General features: G+C 45.2%; 1 protein-coding gene across 1 annotated transcript in view; it reads right to left on the bottom strand.

The window, feature by feature from the left end:
- Positions 1-3,543: 3,543 nt before the first annotated feature.
- LOC147443185 (V-type proton ATPase subunit e2-like) overlaps positions 3,544-23,973 on the bottom strand; it is a 37,325-nt gene continuing 16,895 nt past the window's right edge. The window contains exons 2-3 of the mRNA XM_086529094.1: positions 3,991-4,038; positions 3,544-3,911 (exon numbers count right to left, since the gene is read on the bottom strand). Of these exons, the coding sequence (XP_086385220.1) occupies positions 3,848-3,911; positions 3,991-4,038 (112 nt within the window). The 3' untranslated portion in view covers positions 3,544-3,847. The remainder of the gene's footprint in view (positions 3,912-3,990; positions 4,039-23,973) is intronic.

Raw genomic sequence — 23,973 nt, 5'->3', positions numbered from 1 at the left:
TTCGCATGCATCACGCACTCTACAAATCATACTGACCGTACTAACTTTATCTCATTTTTTGGTTATATAGAATAATTAGTTATGAGGTATTCCAATCCCCACGATGAGCTCCACGAACACTCTGTCTTCTCTTCTTCTCTCTTGTACTCCACATGCATCATGCACTCTACAAAGCATACATACACAACATGCATCAAAAAACATTTTACAAACAAAAGTAAAACAAACCTCTGTCTTCCTTATACCGCCCAACTACTGTCTTTCTTGCATTATGAGTTTACAGAGGCCTCCAGGTATCCTTTTGTCAAAATGCACCTTTATTACACTGTTACTAGGAAACATTAGCTAATTTATTAATTTGCACAAATCGACAAAATTTTCATTTTTTGTTGTAATTTCAACCCAAGTTTCAAAATTATCTCAAGGTTGTGGATTAAAGCAAGTATTTCTTTCCTTTTTGCGGTATAGGTGTGTGGCTCAAAAGGGGTTCATGGTCGATATTCTTGGGCAAGTGTGGCTATCCGCTTGCAATTGATGGGAAAGAGAAAATTTAGGTCACTTGCACTCTCATTATTCGAACTCTCCACATCCCACATCCAATGTGAAGAAGCAATCTACAACTCTAGAAAATAACGTGCACATTTATATATAGGTCATAAACTTTGTGGACCAGATGAGTATAACAACTTAAATTCAGCTTATAGATGGGCCTAAGGCTTGAACTCAAGACCTACACCACTACCAGTTGATCTACATGTTCTCATAAAGAGACCTATCCTTTATTGATTAAAATAAAATTTAATAGCATGAATGTGCAAAATAAAAGGAGAGATTCTTTACTAGTGACTCTTAAAAATAAAGTCCTTAAAACACTTTGCCAAAAGACTAAGGAAATAAATAGGAAAAACGAATTCGCATGTCCAACACACACAATCGCACACACATTGTGGTAACATTCACAAACCTTCTTAATTTGAGTTATCACCTTTCTTAGCATTGCCTTTCGACAAGGAGGGTATATGACGAGGGAGTTTCAACCAGTGTACAACAGAGCACCCTCCAAATTTTGAAGCTCTCTCTCTCTCTCTCTCTCTCTCTCTCTCTCTCTCCCTCCCCACAACCAATCGCCACATGCCTTGTTTATATAAGTAAACATATTTGACTAAGCTTGTCATTCCCAATGTCTAAACTTTAGTCTCTTTACAAACTCTATCCACCGATGTTGGGAAGAATTTCCATTGGGAATAATGGGTTCCTACTACAAAGAGATAAGAAGCAATTCCCAAAGACGAGTCTTGAACACAAGACCTCTAAAGAGACTTATTAAGAGCGGGTTAACGGGTATAGGATTATGGCTAAGATGAACATGAGGAAGAGGCCCCAACCATGGAGGGGGGGCTCATCATGAGGATGAGTGGAGGGCGGTGAGTGACGGGAAGGGTATGTGTAGCCATGAGAGCTGTAGGTGTTAGAAGGCGTGTAGGAGTAAACATCTTGTTTGGGTTGAGAGTAGAAGAAGAAGAAGAGCAAAGCCAAGAGGAGGAAGGGTAGCAGCAGCATGAAGGAAGTGCCGATGTTCTCTGGAGGCTCTACCACCAGAGGTCCCATTAGTAGACCAAAGACCACACACAGCAGCACCAGGGGCCATGCCGGAGACGGGTTCGGGGTAGTAGCCCTTGCCATTGTTGCTGCCTCATGCCTTTTATGGTAGGGGCAGCAGTGGCAGCGTCTATCCATTCTCTCTCTCTCTCTCTCTCTCTCTCTCTCTCTGAGCTTCGTCTGATGCTTAAATGGGTGTCGCGCTGAATAGCATAAAATCCTTTTGGCACGAAGGGACAGGCCTTGGAAAGACACAGACAGATTCTTTGAGGGACAACCCCACTTATTAACCGCCCCCGTTGCTTCATTTTCTTAAAGACGCTTTATGACCTTGAAAGATGCCCCCCGCCACACACACACACACACAGGTTTTCTAGACTAGGAAGTATCTAGAAAGTTGGTAGTGTGTGCGTGTGTGTGAGAGAGAGAGAGAGAGCCCATAGCCAATATTTGATGTTCCAAAGTCACCCTTTTGATAAAGGAAAAGGAGATCCTCCTTTGAATACCTTCACTTACAAAATTCTGGCAGAAGGTAGATGCTCCACAGGACAATTTGACACACCCCCGCCCCCCCCCCCCCCCCCCTCCGGGCCAACGCCCAACCATCACATCATCACAATCTACTAGTTAGGTGTGTGCCTTAATACAATTTTTTTCCAATGGCTTTCACAAGACAAGGCTATGGTTCAGGTTGGCATTCTAAAATAATAAAATGAAAAGGAAGTCAAGTAATGAGCCCCAAAAAAACCGTTTTGGCCACCTACTAAGGCTATGAAATGAAGGGACTTTCTTTCTTTACAGAGTTACCTACAACTTTCAAATTATGAGACACACCCCAACCCCCAGAAGTGGAGGCAGCCCGACTCTTAAGGTAGAGTCCTCCCGGCCGGATAAGGTTGGTCAAACCACATGAAGGGGCCTTCTGACAAACTACGAACAAAAGAAGACTTGAATGATTCACATGATAAGGTAGGTTACATCAATAGAAGAAATACTAAAATATCAGATGTATGCCTACTGTCTTCTTCTCTAAGGCCTGTTTTTAAAAGCCAAAAAGGCTAAAAGCCTTGGATTAATCAAAAGACCCGAGTAAGGGCATCCAACACCCTTGGAGTATTCTTTACCAGAGGGCGGAGCCAAATCAAAGAAAGCTCCTAAACACAAACCCGTCATACATATTGCAGAGTCCAGGGCAAAAGTTCGACACACATGCAATGGGTGGGGTCTCACTGAGGAACAGTCCACTTCACTTTATGTTGGCTCACTTTACATTCACTTGGGGATTAATCCTAGATTGGACGGTGTGTATCCCATCTCAACACCACCCAACAAGAGGAACCATTGATCCCACCTAACAGCCCCATGTCAATTAGTCTCAACCCTTGAGGGTACATGTGGCTGTCGCAAAATCAATTTCCATGCCCCCATCCTTGCCTCAAGGCGGTTCCACATGAGCATGCATGCATACACACAGCCGAGTTAATCCTGTCTCTATTTTGACCACATGGCTACTAGAAAACCATTCTTCTGCAATTTAGCTCCAGGGTGCGAGTGTGAACGATGAGATCCCGAGTTCGACCCCAACCACATCTCCCATGGCACAATAACAAGTAAACAGTGCACAGCCCATCATTAGTTGTCTTACGGCAGAGACAATCACAAGCATGTGACAACCATACAAGCCATTACAGTATGAAGGATACAGAAGTCACAACATTTACTTAGATTCGTAAAGGGAAAACCCCCACCCGGCCCCCCCCAAAATACACATGCATGCACATACACAGACAGAGTTGTTTTGATCTGAAGATGGATTGCATGAAAAGCTCCTCAGCTAAATTAAATGTTGCAGAGTCAAGCCACACAACAATATAGTTGTTCTTTAAATAGCACGCAATGTTACACGGCAATGACATTCATTTAATAACTTAGATAATCACCAGGGGAGCCGAAAGTTGAACTATAAAAGGCACAAACATCAAACTACAACGCAAATTCTACTAAAAATTTGCTACAATGCCATCTCAGATTGCACCCTTCCCTCGTCCACAAGGTTCTTTGAGAAGATACGACACTGGATAATCTGGTTTAGCTCTTATAGCCAATGACATTGGAGGATTTTACGAAGGCGAGCTGAGAATGCAGAGATATTGACCAAAAATGCAAACAAACATGCTCCAGGGCCAGGCCTTATTGAATTTGATACAATTGTTTAAATCAAAGTGAGACATTTCCAAGTTCCGAAGTGCTAAGATTCACTCAATATAGGATTCACAAGAGGTTTCCACTGCGCCATATAGACAATAGCCCACCTGCTTGAGACATGTAAAGGAATCAACACAATGCTGAAAAGACAAACCAAACTGTTCTCCCATATAAAAGAAAACTTACATCATCCATGCACAGATAACTGCCGTAATCACTAACAAAAGATGCAACCTGCAAAAAGCGAAACCAAGACTTGTGAGAAGTACTAGAACATATCGGCACACAAAGAAAATGACACATTGTAACAGACTTGGACACCCCAAGTCGGGAATTTGGCACGACACATGGGAGAGCAACTTAAAATCACTTAATGAACTTAATCATGCTCAAAAAGAGATGACACAGCCCGGCGTAGTTCCGTGCCCAGAGGTATTGGCCCCAAAGTCTTGGCGCCCCTTTCGATATTCCTTTTTATATTAATTTCTGAGCAGAGTACAATGTCCGAGGGTCCTCTCTCTGCTCAATGCTCGCAAGCCAATCTGAGGGAGAGAGACCCTGGCAGTTCTTATTTAGGCTCTAAAGCTTGAAAGCAGTACATGAAAAGCTTCAAGTTCCAAAAGCTCTCAAGCCAACATAAATTGCGCCGCAATTCGCGGGCGTCCATACAGCATGCCACGTCAACGTAATTTGCGGAAGACCGCATTGCCTGCCACATCAGCAGCTTCACGCAAAAATTGTCCTTGCTTTATTTTAAAGCTCTTTGTGTCCCCTAGGCCCCATCAGATGGGACCCCATAAGTTGGAACAACTTATGAAACTCATTCATTTTATCGATCAGTTGGACATGCCACGTCATCACTTGGTGACACACATACAACCCGAGACCATGTTTATAACAATGCATTGCAAAATGCTGTGAGCAGGCTTGAGTTCGAGGGGAACCCATAAAGCCTGGATAGATAATAATAGCATGATATTGCTCGTAGAATCAACTAACAACAATCTCATGATGTCACAAAATGATGACATAGTATGTCCACCCGGAAATTGACAGATTTAAAAGATTATAAGTTGTTCCAACTTGTAGGGTACCCATCTGATGGGGCCCTTGGGGACACAGACATAATAAAAAAAGAGAGACCGCGAAAGGATGCTGACGTGGCAGCTGTACGGAGAGCCCGCAGATCGCGCTGACTGCTGACGTGGCAGCGTACGGATTTTCTATGAATTGCGCTGGCTGGTGGGCAGCGCTAGCTTTTGGGCTTGGACGCTTTTAGAACTTGAAGCTTTTCAGGTACTGCTTTTGGGGCTCTGCTTTTGGGCATCCCTTGTACTGTTTATAGGGGCCCTTGGGGCCTCACTCTGTAGAGCATCTGGACACAGAGTCTGAGAGCAGAGGTCCCTCAGGAGTTGTACCTTGTTGAGATCAATAAATAAAGAAATACCGCAGGGGTGCTAGTCTTTGGGGCCAATGCTTCTAGGCGCGGAACTCCATTGTGCGTTTCTCTCTCTCTCTCTCTCTCTCTCTCTCTCTCTCTCTCTCTATATATATATATATATATATATATATATATATATATATACATATATATATATATATATATATATAATTTATTTTATTATTTTATTTTTAAGTTCAATGATTTTGAAGTTTTTGTTCGTGTGTTGCTATTGATTTCTCGTTTGAAGTCATAGCTCTGTCTTTAAGCGCATAAGCCATAAAGAACCCCAGATTACAAATGGGTTCTCGCAGAGAATCTAACAGAAATAACACCTCTCGCGGGCGCGCGAGCGGGCGGGGGGGGGGGGGATAAGTTGAAATCCGGCGCGGGAACTGAAAAAAAGAATGAAGATTTGGACAATTTCTTGGTGGAAAAGTTTGCCAAGGGGAGCACAGACATCAACTGCAGGTTGACACGTGTGAAAAGATTGATCAGATACTCCAGAGACCCGAGATTTGTGAAACACCTGAAGTTACACCAACGTTGATTCGCCATTTTTTACGGCTAGTGATTGTCCCAGATGGGCCGCCCACCGCACATCATGTAGATTGCATGGGCGAACACTTTAGCACGTGTCCGGCCGGTCATTTTCTGAGACTGGCTGGGTGCACACATTTATAGCAATTTTTGGCTTTTTATGTTTTTTGCACCAATTACACATTTTGCCCTACCTCAACCTAAGATTCTATAAATAGAATGCTTAGGATCTTGTAGTCCTTCAGATTGTGTATTGAGAGCATCATTTGCAAAGCACTCGTGTTTTCGCTCTCTCTCTCTCTCTCTCTCTCTCTCTCTCTCTCTCTCTCTCTCTCTCTCTCTCTCTCTCTCTCTCTCTCTCTCTCTCTCTCTCTCTCTCTAGCGTTTTCGGCGCGCGTGGTTCACATCCTCTCCGCTGCTCACTCTCACATGGTATCAGTCGCCAAGCATTGAGGATCTTCATCGATCTCATCACCCAGACCTAACGCAAGCAGTTTTGAGCCCTTCGATCGCGGCAAAACTGCAAAACACGACATAACATTTTCAGCCCTATGGTTTTCTGCAGGCACAAGCCAGTGTTTTTGGACTCTAGCCTTACGTTTTTGCAGCATAAGGCCACCATCTGCTTCTCTCCCCCTTGGCGCTCCTTCCCTGCATCAAATCGCAGAAGATCAACATCAAGACAGGCCTGCATTTTTACACCAGATCTGCGTTTTTGTGCACTTGCTGCGTTTTCTGAGGTTGCTGCATTTTCAGCAAATGCTAAGCCTCTTATACAACCGGGAGCGGCCAAGACTTGTATAGGAGACCGTTCTACCGCCTGGCACTTGCAGAGCTACACCTTGGTCAAGTATCTACAGCCAATCGGCACTCTTTTGGCATTGATTACTTGCTGTTTTTTCTCTGTTTTCAGCCCCTCGACGGCTGAGAAGTGCGAGAACCCCCTCCTTTGACACTTTGCGACGCTCCCGATCGTGGCGTATAGGCACGCTGAAATCTCTATTACAGCAACGTTTTCAGCACCCTTTGCAGCGTTTTTAGGGCGGACAGCACGCTGAATTGTTACCCTTTGTGTGGTTGATCACTCTCTTGCTTGTCAAGACACCATCCCATGGTTGTCTGAGTGGTTATTTTGGACTGCTACAACATTGGAGACGGTACCTTCGTCAACGACTTGCAATCTTATCAATCTACCTCTGAGACTACTCTTCGAGCACGCGACATGTCGACTCCGAAGCAGAAGGGACAACAACAACAATCCCACAAGGGGGCCACCACGTCTTCGGCGACTACGGCCACTTCCACTTCTGCGCCTACGTCAACATCTGCCAACACAACATCCAACAATTATGCCCTCACCCAGTTTGCTGAGGAGAAGAAGTTGGATTTACGCAACTAATCTGTGTGGAGGACACGCATCCGCATGGTTGAATGATTTGACCCATTCGGCTACACAGCCTTCCCTTCCCACCGCCACTCAAGCCCAGATCGACGAGTGGGTAGATCGGGACATACGAGTCTTCGACTTTCTTATGATGAAACTCTCAGACCGCATCACGAAGGAAGTTTCCAAAGAGGAGCATACACATCCATTGTGGAGACGGATTCTTGACCAGTTTGAGGAGACCTCGTTTGCCAGACAGATAACATTCAAGGATTTCAACTCACTCGATTGGTCATAATTGTCATGCTCGCCTAGTCAAGAAATTGATTTATCTTACTAATGAAAGCACTTGACAAGTGATTGGCTTTATAGATTTGTCAAAAATACAAGCACACACGGATAACTCTACAGAGAGAGAGAGGGAGAAGCCAACTTGCATTAACTCAGATGATTACAGTGGTGGCCCATGGCCATACTTATATAGAAATTTAGGAATTCTCCCTACCTCATTTATTGGACATAATACCAATAATTTTGTATCACTAATACGCATAATAACTACGAGATACACAATCTCCAACACCTCTCTACAGCTCATGGTGGTCATGCATAAATAAAGCGACTAGGCAATTGAAACCGGCCTGTAGGGCGGTAGACTTTGGCTTTCACCCGATAACTTTACGACACAAAGGAACTTCACGAATAAGCCTGTGACTGGAATTCAACACTTCAAGACAAACCACGGCCTGGCAGCTATAGCGCTACCAAGTAGACAACGACACCTTGTCGGCCCCAAAGACTGGCGCCCCTTTCGGTAGAAAAACCTGCGAACTTCTACAAGCTGTCCCACTTTTATCGGGCTGAAATTCCTCTACTCTAACCCGATTTTGGCAACATAACCACAGTAGAAGTCTCCACGGACATAATCCCGAGTAAACATTGACTTTCCATGCACTATAGAGCTCTTTGCAAAACCTGGCAACAAATTGCAGCTCGCTGAATTCTCTGTTTTGCGCTCCGATCCGCGTGCCGATCACTTCTGTGGATAGTCCTCGAGCTCACGCACCTGTAGGGTCACTTGCCCCTTGAATTAGACGAGATTCCTCACGGGAATTCTCTCTAAATTGTCCTGTACAAGCACCCAATGCTTTCCCGAGGCTCCCTTAGCAAATAAACGATCCGAACACTTTCACCTAACCCTCACCAAGCTATCCAAACCTGTCCATGGCTGTAATTGCAGGTTTTTGACCCAATTTCGCTAGCATAACAACGCAAAAATCCCTGTAGGTCAAAAGTACACGTCAAGGACACTTTCCCTTGCAGTATGGAAGCTTTCCAATGAGCTGCAGGTCAATTTCAGCATGCTGTAATTTTCTATTTTGCCACTGCTAGGTGTCTACTGCCTTGTACACGCATCCCAAGGCCTTTCCAAGGCTCCCATAGCGATTCCCTACAGTTTAGGTGCAAAACCCTAAACCTGCAGAAAAACACAGCAGGCTGTAATTCTTTGTTTTGAACCGTTTCGAGCGGAGCGAGCACGCCTATGCGTGTCTCGCACGCAATGGGACAATTCCCTTGTAAATTGGACGAGTTTTCATGTGTTTTTGCATTTCTTCGCGATGGAACTGTGCCTACCTGAAGGGGATTAGCAATTAGCTAATTCGGTTCTTGTGCAGAAGGCTCTTGCCTTGGCAAACGCGCATAAAACCCCAGAACTGTACATGGTCATCTGAGAAGCCCAACTAGAGAGGCATTACCATATGTGCAAAGGGGAGAGAGAGATGCACAAGAGAAAATCGTCCCGCTACATAGAGCAAGGGAGAAGGCAAACTTTTCATTAAAGCTGTGAGCACCTGCACCCACTACTCACACACACTGTAGCACTCACTTATGGGCTGAAATCAGTCCCCCTCTCTTAAAATGGGCGGGGCGCCCCCTCTTGCTGATGCTTCTGGCAATTGCATCTGGAGCCACCATGTGTCCAGTTTGCCTCTTTTGAGTTAATTCCCTGGTACCCGCCCACTTATAAGTGTAGCGAGGGGCCTAAATGACTTTGAATTGAGTCTAAACACCATTTTACTGCTCGGATTCCAGTGCCGATTCGCCCAACCAACTCATGGTGACCTGCCCTTCCCGATTGCGGGTGAAACTCTCGGTCGTCAGCCATTTCACACTATGTCCGACCATTTGCAACTTCAAAAAAAGGGTCCCAAAAATTAAACAAAAATCATCAGAAAGAAACCAACAACTCAAGTTAGCAATTGCCACGTCCTCGTGACAGCAATGAAGATTCTGTAAGACTTACACCACTCAGTTGCTTCACATAGGTCGAGGGCATACTTGTACGGCTAGTATTGTCTCCGAGCTGGCCACCCATAGTCTAGGTTGTACCTGGTCTGGCTGCCTACCTTGTCCGGACGCCCACATATATATATTTTCATATATCATTTATGTGGGTCGTGGGGGATTTTTCCAGGCTTTGCCATACCTTCCCTTGGGCAACTATTTATGGGGCAAGAGGGGTACCCACTTCCACACTATCTGGTTGTTGTATTGGGTCTTCTGCTCATGGTAGTCATGGGGGACTGATCTCCCTAACCATACCTTGCGTTTGTGGTCTGCTGTCTCTCTCTCTCTCTCTCTCTCTCTCTCTCTCTCTCTCCTCTCTCACACTTCCGCACGCGCACTCTCACATGGTATCAATCGCCAGCGTTGAGGGCGCACCACCCGCAGTCACAAACGGGAGCGCATAACAATATAAAATACATTCGGATAAATAGGATTTATCACTTATTACTGAAGCCAGAGGATATAAAGAGAAATAAATAGAGAGAGAGATAGAGAGTGAGAAGATCGACACAGTACTGGGGACCAGAAGATGGGCTGGTACCCCCCCGTAATAGTATCTTTATTACTGAGGAGAAGTCTATACAAGCACTTGAACCGAACGTATTACCACGTTCGTTCTAGAATAAGACTTGATGGTTCCCGGAAGCCTCAGCTTCCGATTCCTAGGGCAAAACCCTATTCCAAGGAACTTCCGTTCCTTGTTCCAATTCCTCGACAATCAAGGTTCTCGCCTCTGGATCTCACCTTCCAAACTCAGGGCATGGCATCCCTGCAACTCTTTTCCAACTCTCTTTCCAGAGTCCTCTTCCCGCAAAACAACTCTGCTTTCCCGGACACGAAGTCCTTACTTGGGAATCCCAACTTCCGGATCACAACTTGAGAGACTACCTCTCTCCGATCCGTGGATCTACTTCCCAAACTCGGGTACGAAACCCTTGGGCTGATCTGGCTCTAATTCCTCAGAGCGCTTTCTCCTGCAGAGGTTCATGCCTTCCTCTGCTCCTACTCCCTCACGAAGAGGAAGTACACCTACAATCAAATACTCCAAGATCAGAACATGAAAATCGTTACCTTCAAAGTCTCGACGCTCGAAACGCAACTCGATTCTCGAAAAGCAATTCCTCGGAAGAGATCTCTCCATAGAAAATCCTCTCTTCCAATCCTACACACAAAAGAGGTGTGTTCTCGGGTTCCTTCTTGTAAATCAGCCCCGTCTACGACGTTTATGGGCTGAAAACAGAGAAAAACAGCAACTTGTCGCGATGGAAACACGCTTCGTAGGCACTTCTTCGCGAGGGAACTCGCGCACTGGGTCTTGGCGACATCTGGTACACTTGGGGCAGCCATGGGCATCACCTGCAACGTCTTCTTTACGGCTGAAATTTGCAGCAGCATCTCCTCCTTGCAAAGATTGGTCCTCCCCTCTGAGTGAGGGCATGTGATGCTTTTATAGCTCCTAGCCACGCGCACGAATAGCTGCTCGCGTAGAGATCGCGGCCGGGTTTTTTTTTTTTTTTTCCTTTTTTTTTTTTTGTTTTGCAAGAAAAAGAGAGAGAAAACGCTGGCTGATCTGTTGCCTTATTTATCAGATGGCTGCCCACTTATTAAGTGGGCGGCCAGCGTATTTTAAAAATAGTCTGAACCTGCCCAAAAACTAAATAAAACCTTATAAGTTAAAAACAATGCTTTCACGGCACTTCCCAGGCGTCCCTGGATGCAATCACACGCACAATTGCAATGCAAACATAAACTTCCTCGCGGGAAAGCATCTACTTTCCCGAAAAGCAATCCCGCTTTCTCAGAAAGCATCTGTTTTTCCTCTGAACCCATCTTCATTCAAGTGCTTGCTTTTCCTTGTGCACAATTCTAACACAGTTCGGAATTTCCTCCCGACTATGGATATTCCCTTTCTGATGCACCCGTCACCCACCTTGTGACGCATCAGGAATACCCATCACCTATCCTTTCCTACCGAACTTATGGTACAATCTCCTTCACGATGCTCTATGTCACCCATCCTATGACGCATCAGAGATGTCCGTTCCCGGATGGTCGGATACTTCTTTCCGATGCTCCCGGTCACCCATCCGATGTGACGCATCAGAAGTACCCGTTCCTGGTGGCCTTACAGATATTCCCGTTCTCAGTGCTCCCGTCATTACTTTGAATGACGCACTAGGAATACTCTGTACTCGGATGTCTCCAGTGAGAAAAGCCCTCTCACTTAAAATTCCAATAATTCATTTAGAATTATTTTTCCTTGGTGTTCCAAGCGAGAAAACCCTCTCACTTATAATTCCAACAATTCATTTAGAATTATTTTTCTGTAAGATAAAGCCAATTTAGCAACATCCCTCTCACTTATAAACAGTTGTCCTCAATTGTAGAGGTCCAACTGAACTGCCGGGGAGAAACCGGAAAGAATCCAAATCTTGCTCAATGGTGAGTTGAGCTAGTTCTTTCTCAAAAGAGAACTTTAAAATAAATTTAAACAAAAATTCAATAATTCAATAATTCAATACTTACCTTACCGGTTCATGTCCTTCCTCTAGTACCTCGAGGATCTCCTTCACCAATTATCAAACTTACGAGCCATGTAAGAACTCATCATTCGCGTCTTTCCAACAGATCGGAAGTTTCCTCATCCGAGAATCTGTTAACTCAATTCCACCTTCTCAATCCCGAGAAGAATAATCCTCCTAGAAATCAATCTAGGTATCTGTCCTTGCGCATAATCTTGCGCTGTTAGTCGAGAGGGTATTAAACCTCTTGTGTCCTCCCACATAGGGAACGCCCAAATCATGAGTATTAATCTCGATATCTTCCTGCACAAACAAAGTCTGCGATCACCTTAATGAAGTTTCTTGTTCCGTGCCGTCGCTCAACGTAGGCGGACGGTTCCAATCCGAAGATTCCTTGTGCACGGCGGCACTTCCTTCCAATCTTATTCTCCTGCGAGTTATTACCACTAGCAGTGTTTTCCCGACGCCCATTAGCGTCTCTTTCTTGCAAAATCATAAAAAATGATTCACCTTGCAAGCATCAATGACAACTTGCAAAATCTCAGGCAGATAGGATTCTAGCCATAGCATTTTCTGAACGTACGTTCAAACCCGGTTCACAATAGAGCGAACCCTCTTTGAATCTCAGGGATGTTCTCCCATATGTAATTCTTACCATTTTGAAACGGTTGGCGAACTATATTCTTACGAACATAATAGTTCCAATTTATTCCAGCAGCGTGTAAATGCTACTTGACCTTCTCATGGAGAAACATATACCGCAACCAAAAGTTGCTACTATAATGGTAAAAGCACTTCTCCGTAGAGAATCCTTCTACCGAACACATCTCAAATAGAGATTCTCGTGTCAGAATATCCTTGCGCATAAAAAGGCGCTCAAGAGAGTATACCAAACTCCCGTCGAGTTCCTGAAAAGGAAGTTGGTTCATCTCATTCCGTTTAGCAGAAAAAAAATTCAACTGGTAGATGACCCACCTTGGCATAGGTATGTATCTTTGTGTGTTATCCATGTACCCAAAGGTGTACATAATTCTTAAGCTGTGTTAGAGTTTTGGTGAACCTGGGAAATTACCTTCCCTTCGTAAGATCCTTAGAGCGAAGACGCTCAACTTGACGATCACTTGGCTCGATCTTAGAGCAAAACCCGCTCATCAAATAATCTAGGATTTTAATCCTTGGATTCCTCAAGCACAGGCCATAGTCGTCGCTTGTTCCTTCCCTCGTAAAGAGAGTGTTCATCCACTTGTGCAAAAAGCACTACCATATCTTCCCTTACCGGGTAGGGGGTGTGGGCTTAAAGAGTACTCAAGCTTCATGAAAGCTTTTCTTTGATTGAAAACTCAGAATGGTTCCTTCATAATTTCCTACCCGCAATAGCAGGTAATTTGTTGGAGAACTACCGGATACCAGATCAATCATGGACCTTCCGGATGGTTAAGCAAAGCAGTTCATCGTATAAACAATGTTCTGACTCAACCTTACTCTCATAAACACTCGAGAGTGATTGTCCTAGTTAGACACAACCATACCTCGTGCAAAAGAGCAAACAATCATAATGCACTTTATGATTTCCTCAAAGATGTAACTTTGATTAAAAACCTGCCTCTCACTTAAAGTTCAAGGGTCTTCTATTCAAGAACTCAGGAGTTAGATTTAATTCCCTTACTCCAAACTTTCTGTGTTCAATGTTTCCCGTCCCACCACGGGGATTGGATTCTATGTACACTAAGGTGTACACTTTCAGCTTTGTATTGCTGACTCCACCATCTGCTACAAAGTATCTTGCATATGGGTTTACAAATTCGGGCAAAAGTCCTTCATTAAATTTGTTCATCTTTCCTTCCTCAGAGAGGATCAAGAATGGAGCTACCTTGGCAAGAGTGAACCACTACTTGCTTTGACTCACTCGTGTTCCTATTGGGCAAACCGATCCCAATCTTCTTGGATGCCTTCTTCAAAGCATAGAGGAAAAAAATTTGTCAAAAAATTCAGCCTTGAATTGAATCCAAGTCTTGTTGTAAGTTCCTTGCAGAGCTTTGGTATACCACCAAGTACTTGCAATCCCCTTGAGGTGTTTAATCACATGCCTCATCTTCGACGCTTTTTCAGAAATTCCCGTTTGCAAAGGCAACTTCAAACTTGTTGAATCAATGTGGTAGCTTTCGGGGCATCTTCCCTTCCGTCAAAAGTATCAAACTTGACTGGAAGTGTTCCTAGGTCTAGAGACCTTCTTCATATCCTTCCCGAAATGACGGATTTCCTGGCTATAGTTCTGGATTGACGTTCATGGATATTTTTTGAATTCTGAAGAATCTCGAGCATTCCGCTCCTTGGATTCTCTAGGTTCTTGAGCATCATGCTCTTGTCGCCTTCTCAGAGAATCCCAAGCCTTGTGTCGACTTCTTGCAGAGAGAAAAAAAAAATTCCAACTCTGCGAGCTTTTCCTTGCAGACTTCGGGTTCCGCCTGCTTACTTCTCTCTTGGCTTGTCATGGCTTCTTCCCGTATCTTCCCAGAGTCGTCCTCCTTTACAGAGAAAGAGAGGAGACCATGCTCTGATACCATTGTCACAAACGGGAGCGCATAACAATATAAAATACATTCGGATAAATAGGATTTATCACTTATTACTGAAGCCAGAGGATATAGAGAGAAATAAATAGAGAGTGAGAAGATCGACACAGTACTGGGGACCAGAAGATGGGCTGGTCCCCCCCCGTAATAGTATCTTTATTACTGAGAAGAAGTCTATACAAGCACTTGAACCGAACGTATTACCACGTTCATTCTAGAATAAGACTTGATGGTTCCCGGCAGCCTGGTTCCCGGAAGCCTGGTTCCCGGAAGCCTCAGCTTCCGATTCCTAGGGCAAAACCCTATTCCAAGGATCTTCCGTTCCTTATTCCAATTCCTCGAGAATCAAGGTTCTCGCCTCTAGATCTCACCTTCCGGACTCGGGGCATGGCATCCCTGCAACTCTTTTCCAACTCTCTTTCCAAAGTCCTCTTCCCGCAAAACAACTGTGCTTTCCCGGACACGAAGTCCTTACTTGGGAATCCCAACTTCCGGATCACAACTTGAGAGACTACCTCTCTCCGATCCGTGGATCTACTTCCCAAACTCGGGTACGAAACCCTTGGGCTGATCTGGCTCTAATTCCTCAGAGCGCTTTCTCCTGCAGAGGTTCATGCCTTCCTCTGCTCCTACTCCCTCACGAAGAGGAAGTACACCTACAATCAAATACTCCAAGATCAGAACATGAAAATCGTTACCTTCAAAGTCTCGACGCTCGAAACGCAACTCGATTCTCGAAAAGCAATTCCTCGGAAGAGATCTCTCCATAGAAAATCCTCTCTTCCAATCCTACACACAAAAGAGGTGTGTTCTCGGGTTCCTTCTTGTAAATCAGCCCCGTCTACGACGTTTATGGGCTGAAAACAGAGAAAAACAGCAACTTGTCGCGATGGAAACACGCTTCGTAGGCACTTCTTCGCGAGGGAACTCGCGCACTGGGTCTTGGCGACATCTGGTACACTTGGGGCAGCCATGGGCATCACCTGCAACGTCTTCTTTACGGCTGAAATTTGCAGCAGCATCTCCTCCTTGCAAAGATTGGTCCTCCCCTCTGAGTGAGGGCATTTGATGCTTTTATAGCTCCTAGCCACGCGCACGAATAGCTGCTCGCGTAGAGATCGCGGCCGGGTTTTTTTTTTTTTTCCTTTTTTTTTTTTTGTTTTGCAAGAAAAAGAGAGAGAAAACGCTGGCTGATCTGTTGCCTTATTTATCAGATGGCTGCCCACTTATTAAGTGGGCGGCCAGCGTATTTTAAAAATAGTCTGAACCTGCCCAAAAACTCAATAAAACCTTATAAGTTAAAAACAATGCTTTCACGGCACTTCCCAGGCGTCCCTGGAATACCCATCACCTAGTCCTTTCCTACCGAACTTACGGTACAATCTCCTTCACGATGCTCTGTCACCCATCCTATGACGCATCAGAGATGTCCGTTCCCAGATGGTCGGATACTTCTTTCCGATGCTCCCTGTCACCCATCCGATGTGACGCATCAGATGTACCCGTTCCTGGTGGCCTTACAAATATTCCCGTTCTCAGTGCTCCCGTCATTTCTTTGAATGATGCACTAGGAATACTCTGTACTCGGATGTCTCGAGTGAGAAAAGCCCTCTCACTTAAAATTCCAATAATTCATTTAGAATTATTTTTCCTTGGTGTTCCAAGCGAGAAAACCCTCTCGCTTATAATTCCAACAATTCATTTAGAATTATTTTTCTGTAAGATAAAGCCAATTTAGCAACACCCGCATCAAGGTACTCCTCCCAAGAAGAACCAGCATCATCGTTTTTATGCAGATCTGCAGCGTTTTGCAAACAACCGGCAAGATCTCATCAACCTTGCTTGCGTTTTTGCTATTGGCTGCCAGCGTAGCCTCTACAAGCCTTTTCCTCGCCAGAAATGCCCTACTTCCATTAGCGTTTTTGTCTACCCCTGGCATTTTTTGGGGAGCTGCGTTTATGGATAGCTGCTGCAATTTCAGCACAGAGAGGGGGAGCGCTAGGCCCTGCCCACCATGGATCTTGCCTATCCCACATGGCTTCGCATCCGGTGTGTTGCCGTGGAGCATCCTTTCCATTTCCTACGGATTTCATCCGTATACACCTGCTGTTTATTCTCTGTTTTCAGCCCACCAGGGGTCGTTACATTGATACCCCACCCTCGCAGACCCTCAGCACCGCTCCGGACCCTGCCGACAGCGTACGAGCACGCTGAAAATTCTTGGACAGCAGCGTTTTCATCACCTCGCAGTTGGGTTTTTGGGTGGACAGCAGCCTCTTGGTTTGTGTTTTTTACGAAGGATTAAGTTACCTCCTGCTAGGACACCATCTGGTGGTGGTCCATGCGGTCTCTCAGTGACTGCTGCAATACACGGTATCTTTGACATCGGCTTGATCATATACGGGCGTACAATCCTTGGGAGATCCATTCATTCCAGCCATCGTTTGGCAGTTGCGCACTCCAAAGGGGGTGGTGACTTGTGGTTTGCTATGGACACACTTATGCACTCCTCAGAGGAGTTCACGCGAGATACGGCCATGCTCATAGCATATGGGATCACGACATTCCCAGAGAAGACACATCTTTGGTGGACAGACACTTACCACTTGACCTTGACACGTCAGATCACTTGCTTAGATAGGAGCATCTACATGGTCTTAGGAAGAGGATATTAGATCTCTTCTTGGACATGTTCATTGCTTGGATGTACAGACTGCAGTGGAACTTCAGTGCTTTGGACTCTCTTGGAGAGTTTAGCCGCGAGATGCGGGAGATCAAGCATCCCGCGACTACATCCGGAGTCACTCGGAGCTTGGCTTGGATGGTAGTGCAATTGCTCTTCTACACTCCTGATCATTTGGATTGCCGCCTTCAGAGTTGCTTACACTCACTCTCGGTAACCTTACAACAGACTTATCCCTCAACCTGGGCAGTAGGCCACTCCCAGCTCATTTACACTGAGAGCCACACCTTGGTGGCGTTGGCGTGGATTCTGTTTTGGTTGACACCGGGGGATTGGAGGTAGGAGATACTGGCAAGACGGCGTAGACAGATTGGTCTGGCCTTTCCTCTTCTCAAAGCTTATTCACAGCATAGACTGCTCAATCTGGCTTCACTTCTTCATATAGGATGAATACGGTGCACAAAGCTTGGTCTGACCACACCTCTTCTCAGAGGCCCTTCACAGCACAGACTTTTGAGTCTGGCTTTCCCCTCATCTTGGATTACTCTACCTAGTGACAAGACACCATCCGGTGGTGGTCCGTGCGGTCTATCGGTGACTGCTACAGCTTAGGGTAGCTTCTACTGTGCAGATTGTGTAGTCTGGCTTCCTTGTTTCGGAGGACGTTTACGACGCAAATTGCTACATCTGGCCTTCCTAGAGTTTTGTACAGCTTAGCTACCTGGCCACACTGGGTTGCAGGTTCATGCATTGACAAGCTTCCAGTCATTTTCATGACGATTCCTAGGCTTCCCCATTTTCTCCAAACGGTTTGACTACAGACACCACAGATCCTATTGGGAAGGACACTTGCACGTCTATTGGCACTTCTTTTACAACAAGGAGTTGTTTTCACACTCAGTTCGGGACCTTCACGTAGTATCTTCACCCAATATCGGCGGAGTGCAGTTTGCTACACTGCTCGTGACGGCAATTTACCACAGAGATTCCTTGGCAGTCCGGACACCCCAGATTGCTGCTACACTCGCAGAGTTCGCCCTAGTATTGTCCTTCAGTGGACATCATAGCAGACATCTTCATCATTTGCGTCACATCTTCAGCTTCACACGGTTTGTTCAGCATTAGGTGCTAAGAGGGGGTGTTAGACTTACACCACTCTACTGCTTCACATAGGTCTAGGACATACTTGTATGGCTAGTATGTCTTCGGGCTGGCCACCCATAATCTAGGTTGTACCTAGACCGACCGCCCGAGTTTGGGGCCGGCCGTCCACCTTGTCCGGGCGCCCACATATATATATTTCCATATATCATTTATGTTGGGTCGTGGGGGATTTTTCCATGCTTTGCCCTACCTCCCAGCTATTTATGGGGCTAGGGGGGTACCCACTTCCACACTATCTGGCTGTTGTATTGGGTTTTGCTCATGGTACTCATGGGGGGCTGATCGTCCCCTCTTCTTGTAATAGACTTGGACACTCCAAGTCAAGAATCAATCACCACAGCACCAAATAACCACTTCAAAACAATTCACAGATTACAATAGATTTGACTGGCCCGGCGGAGTTCCGTGCCTAGAGATATTGGCCCCAAAAACTAGCGTCCCTTTCGGTATTTCTTTATATATTAAATCAATGTCAAAGTACAAAGAGCGGTTAGGGTTTCACTCTCAGACTCTGCGTCCAGATGCTCCGCAGAGTGAGCCCTAAACCACTAATTTAAAGATTACAAGGGATGCCCAAAAGCAGAGCCCCAAAAGCTTTCAAAAACAAAAGCAGAACTTCTCTCTCTCTCTCTCTCTCTCTCTCTCTCTCTCTCTCTCTCTCTCTCTCTCTCTCTCTCTCTCTCTCTCTCAAGAGAGTAAAAATAAAGCATATCCATTCTCTCTCTCACAACTCAAATTTGTGTAGCCAAAAAGCTGCAGTTTTTGCATCGCTTGCTGCATTTTTTTCAGCTCCGAAAAATCCGGAAGTGTTCGTACTGCTACCACGCGGCATTTGCCGCCTGCTTTTAGGGTTTCCAGCCACTTTAGGGTTACAGTCAGCAGTTAGGGTTAGGGTTTCCAAAAATAAGGGTTTCTACAAATTAGAGTTTTTGGCAAAAATTAGGGTTTGCAGGAATTTTAGGGTTTCTGGCAGAAATTAGGGTTTCTGTTGTCGATAGCCACGTCATCATTTTGTGACATACCCCCCTCTTGAAAGCATTGTAATCGACCACGATTACGCCTGCAAAACCGACAGAAGCCATAAACCGTCTTAGCAGACACTGACAGTTAGTACCTACGTACTAGAAACACACATCTAGCACATGTACCAAATCGACAGTCACATCACACAACATCACAGGACATCACTAGACATCACATGACATTCAACATTCATTCGGATCTTAGACCATGGTTTATCGGCAATGTAGCTAGCAATAGCATCTAGGTCCAATCGAGACCTCATCGATGTCCGATTGACTAACCCCTATTGCAACCATGTCTATTCGAGATCAATCAGACCAAAATGCTGCAGTCATTTCGTCTATCAGTTCCTGCACTTAAAAGAAGCCAAGAACAAATCAGTATCATAATCAGGAATTCCATTTCATAAAGTCATACAGCAGCATACTGTCAGCTTTCAGTATCCCTGAAGCTCAAAGAGACATCAGTGACTCTAGTATCTAAATCAAGGCATCTATTGACAAAGGAGCGGAGTGACTCCCCTCTTGTGCATCCCACTGCACCAGATCTCCGGCCAAGCTGAATTCTGGGTTCTGTTTGGAGTAGACTATGCTAAACCAAAAGCATCGAGGTAAAGTTTCACAATCTGAGGAGTATCTGCTAGGTCCTCCTCCTCCATCCACTTCGCATCCAATGCAGGATAGTTCTTGAACTTAACCAAGAACCGCCTTCGGACTTTACCTTTAGTCTTCATATCCTTATGTGCCAAAATCTATTCAGGCACAAGGATCTCCTCATTTTCTTCCACTTCAGGTTACTCATCAGGCTCCCCATCATCAGGCATATCACCCTTAAAAGGTTTCAAGAGACTCACATGGAATGCATTGTGAATCCTCCAAGTATCTGGCAGTTTCAATCGGAAGGAGACATCATTTATCTTTTCAGTAATCTGGAAAGGTCCATAGTATCGCATACTAAGCTTTGGAAAAAGCCTCTCCTTTCCCTTTTTCTTTCTTAGGCGTGCCTTCTCAAAACGTAAGAGCACCCAATCATCCTCCTTCAATTTCAAGTCGCGACGATGGCAATCCGCTGCCTTTTTCTGTCGTTCTTGAGACTTTTGCAAAGTCTCGCGAACCTTGGCAAAAGCCGTATCCAAATCTCGCGTATATTCATCCGCTTCAAAAATCTTATCTTTCGTGCTTAGGAAGGGTGGAACCTTCGCAGCACCTTCAACAATCTCAAATAGTGCCTTCCCCGTCAAAGAGTGTATCGTGTTATTGTAGGCAAATTCCACCAAAGGTAAGTACTTTTCCCATTGAGTCTTCTGATCTGAGATATAAGACTTCAATAAATCTAGAACCACTGAATTTGCAATCTCAGATTGCCCATCAATCTGCGGGTGGCACGATGACGAGAACTGCAACAGCGTGCCAATGTTCTCCCAAATTGCCTTCCAAAACAAACTCGTAAATTTGGGGTCTCTGTCGGAGACAATCGTCTCAGGCATGCCATGTAATCTGAAGATCTGGGCCACAAGCAGTCTAGCTAAGTGATCCGGCTTGACTGTTTTTTTCACTGGAATGAAATGAGTCTGTTTGTTAAATCTGTCAATAACAGTCCAGATACCATCGTGACCACTCTGTGTTCTCGGGATATCAAAAATGAAATCCATTGCAATACTTTCCCAGGGGCGGGTGGGTATGGGTAAAGGCTGTAACAATCCTTGTGCCTTATGCCTGTCAAACTTGACCTTCTGGCATACTAAGCAGCTATGCACAAATTCTTCCACATCCTTTTTGAGTCTCGGCCAAAAGAAGTATCTCTCTACCCCCTTCATGGTGGTAGCAATGCCGCGGTGACCCGTAAAAGGTGGACAATGGCATTCAGTCATAAGCTTTTCCCTCAACGGTTGTGTAACGCACAACATGGTTTTTCTCATCAAGTAGCCTTCTCGAATGGAGTATCCTGCTATTGTCTCCCCATCCCGTATCCGTGTGAAAATATCTACAAAATCTGTATCTGTGGCATACTAATCGACCATATCCTCGAAGCTCCTATGATGTATCGCAAAAATAGCCAGAACCAACGGCTTCCGAGACAAAGCATATGCCACCACATTCTTCTGTCCCTGCACATGGACAATCTGGAAGTGAAACTATGACAAGATGTTCGCCCACCGCATCTGCTTTTCCAAAAGCTGCTTCTGTGACAAGAAGTAGCACAAACTCTGATGGTTTGTAAAGACAGTAAAATCTGCTCCAAGTAGGTAATGCCGCCACTGAGTAAGAGCATGGATAACCACCAAAAGCTCTTTCTCATAAATCTGTGTTGTCATCTCCGGCCTAGAGAACAATTGACTCTCGTAAGCAATGACATGGCCTTCTTGCATTAAGACCGCACCCAGACTACGACCACAAGCATCACAATATACTTCAAATGACTTCTGCAAGTCCGGCAAAGTCAAAACTGGTCCCGTAGTCAATTTCTCTTTCAATGTCTGAAAGGCAGTCACCTCTGTGGATCCCCACGAGAAAAAGACTCCTTTCTGTGTCAAGATATGCAAAGGGGAAGCAACCTCTCCAAACTTTCGTATGAACCGCCTGTAGTACGAACACAGTCCCAAGAAGCTTCTAACTTCATGGACATTCTTCAAATCGGGCCAATCACATATAGTCTCTATCTTGGCCGGATCCATTTGCATTCCTGCTGCTAAGACAATGTGTCTCAAAAAGTGTCTCTAGTAGGAAAAATTCACTTTTCTTTGCATTAATCACTAACTTGTGATCTCGTAATGCCTGAAAGGCCTGCAGCAGATGATCTCTGTGTTCTGCCTCATTCTTGGAGAAAACAATGATGTCGTCAAAAAAAGTGCCAACAAATAGCCTGTACTCTCGAAAATCATGTCCATCATCCGGTTAAATGTCGCAGGAGCATTGGTTAAGCCAAAAGGCATCACCAAAAACTCAAATAACCCAAAAGTAGTCCGAAAGGCTGTCTTGTAGACGTCTCCCGGCGCGATTCGGATCTGATGATATCCACTCTTCAAGTCAATCATGCTAAATCACGAGGATCCTTGTAACCTGTCGAGTATATCATCGATCCTAGGAATCCGAAGTCTGTTCTTGATGGTAATTTTGTTGAGAGCTCTATAATCGATACACATTCTCCAAGATCCGTCTTTCTTCAAAACCAACAACACTGGAGAGCAATACGGTGAAGTACTAGGCTGGACAAGACCCTTTTCCAAGAGGTCTTTCACTTGGTTCATAATCTCTTCATTCTGTGCTCGGCCCACACGGTAAGGTGGCCGGTTCAAAGTGTGCTTCCAGGTATTAGATCAATGGTATGATCTTCAGGACGAGCAGTTGGTAACTCGCCTGGTAGGCCTTTTGAGAGGCAATCGGCATGAGAGTGGAGAAAATATTGGCGTTCTTTATCAAGTTTAGACATATTTGTCCTATCCTTATCGCTCAATTCTTTCATAAAGATCGAGTAAACAAACAGACTGGATTTCATTAATTTTGAAATGGCCGAAGCGATACAATAGGGTCAGACTCGCCCTTCAGTTTAATATCAAGTACAATGGTTCTACCCTTCTCTGTAGTCAAAGTCGCTTTTCTCGCCCGATAATCGACCACGGCGTTGTTCTTGTGGTACCAGGGAATCCCTAAGAGAACATCAAAACCCTCCAAAGGCATTATGAAGAAGTCCTCATGCCCCAAATACCCCTGACAATGCAACCGAAGTTTGCCAATGACAGGTGTAATGGCTATGTCCCTACCGAGTGCCGCTAGAACTGCCTCCGCAAGTGGTCTCATCCGATCGAGAGTGATCTCGAGCCGCGCCGCCAATTCCGGTGAAATGAAATTGGCCTTGGCTCCTCCATCAAAGAAGATCACGGCCTCTTGATCTTTCACTTTGCCCCAAGCTCGGCAAAGTTCTGTACTCTCGTCCATGGTGTCGGGATCGGTACCCACACAATCTAGAACCAGTCCTGTTTTCATCTTGCCTTTTCGTCCTTGTTCCTCAGCTGCTCTCGAACTCTCAATCCTGTCGTCGTCCTTATCATTCTGTCCTTTCTGTGCCTTTTTAGGGCACTTCGCGGAGAAATGTCCATGTTCCCCGCATCCAAAGCACTTCCCCTCCTTGATGAATCGAGCTCGCTCCTGAGGAGTAAGCTTGGGTCGTGCATCCTTTTTCTTTCGGTTGCTCTTTTTCTTTCTACTTTCATTTCCAGAAGTCTGTTCGGCTCGTGTCATGGCCTCATCTGTGGGGTAGGTCAGACTGCCAGAGAGAATGGCAAAGCCCCGCTTCGCATGACTCATCAACTCCTGAATAGAAGCTGACTTCTGTTCCAAGCCGTGATCTCAGATCTCTGTAGGTAGACCCAAGGTGAACCGCTCAATCTGCTCTCTGAACGAGATCTTCTTGAATGAAGAGGCCGGTAGAGAAGAGCTCCAGAATCTCTCACAGTAAGCATTTATTGTATCTTTCTTGGTCATCTGAAGATG

Source organism: Adiantum capillus-veneris, chromosome 14, assembly GCF_014529385.1.
Source record: "Adiantum capillus-veneris isolate H3 chromosome 14, ASM1452938v2, whole genome shotgun sequence".
NCBI classification, from domain to species: domain Eukaryota; kingdom Viridiplantae; phylum Streptophyta; class Polypodiopsida; order Polypodiales; family Pteridaceae; genus Adiantum; species Adiantum capillus-veneris.
The sequence above is the reverse complement of the archived record's forward strand: the minus strand, read 5'-3'. Positions and strand labels throughout refer to the sequence as shown.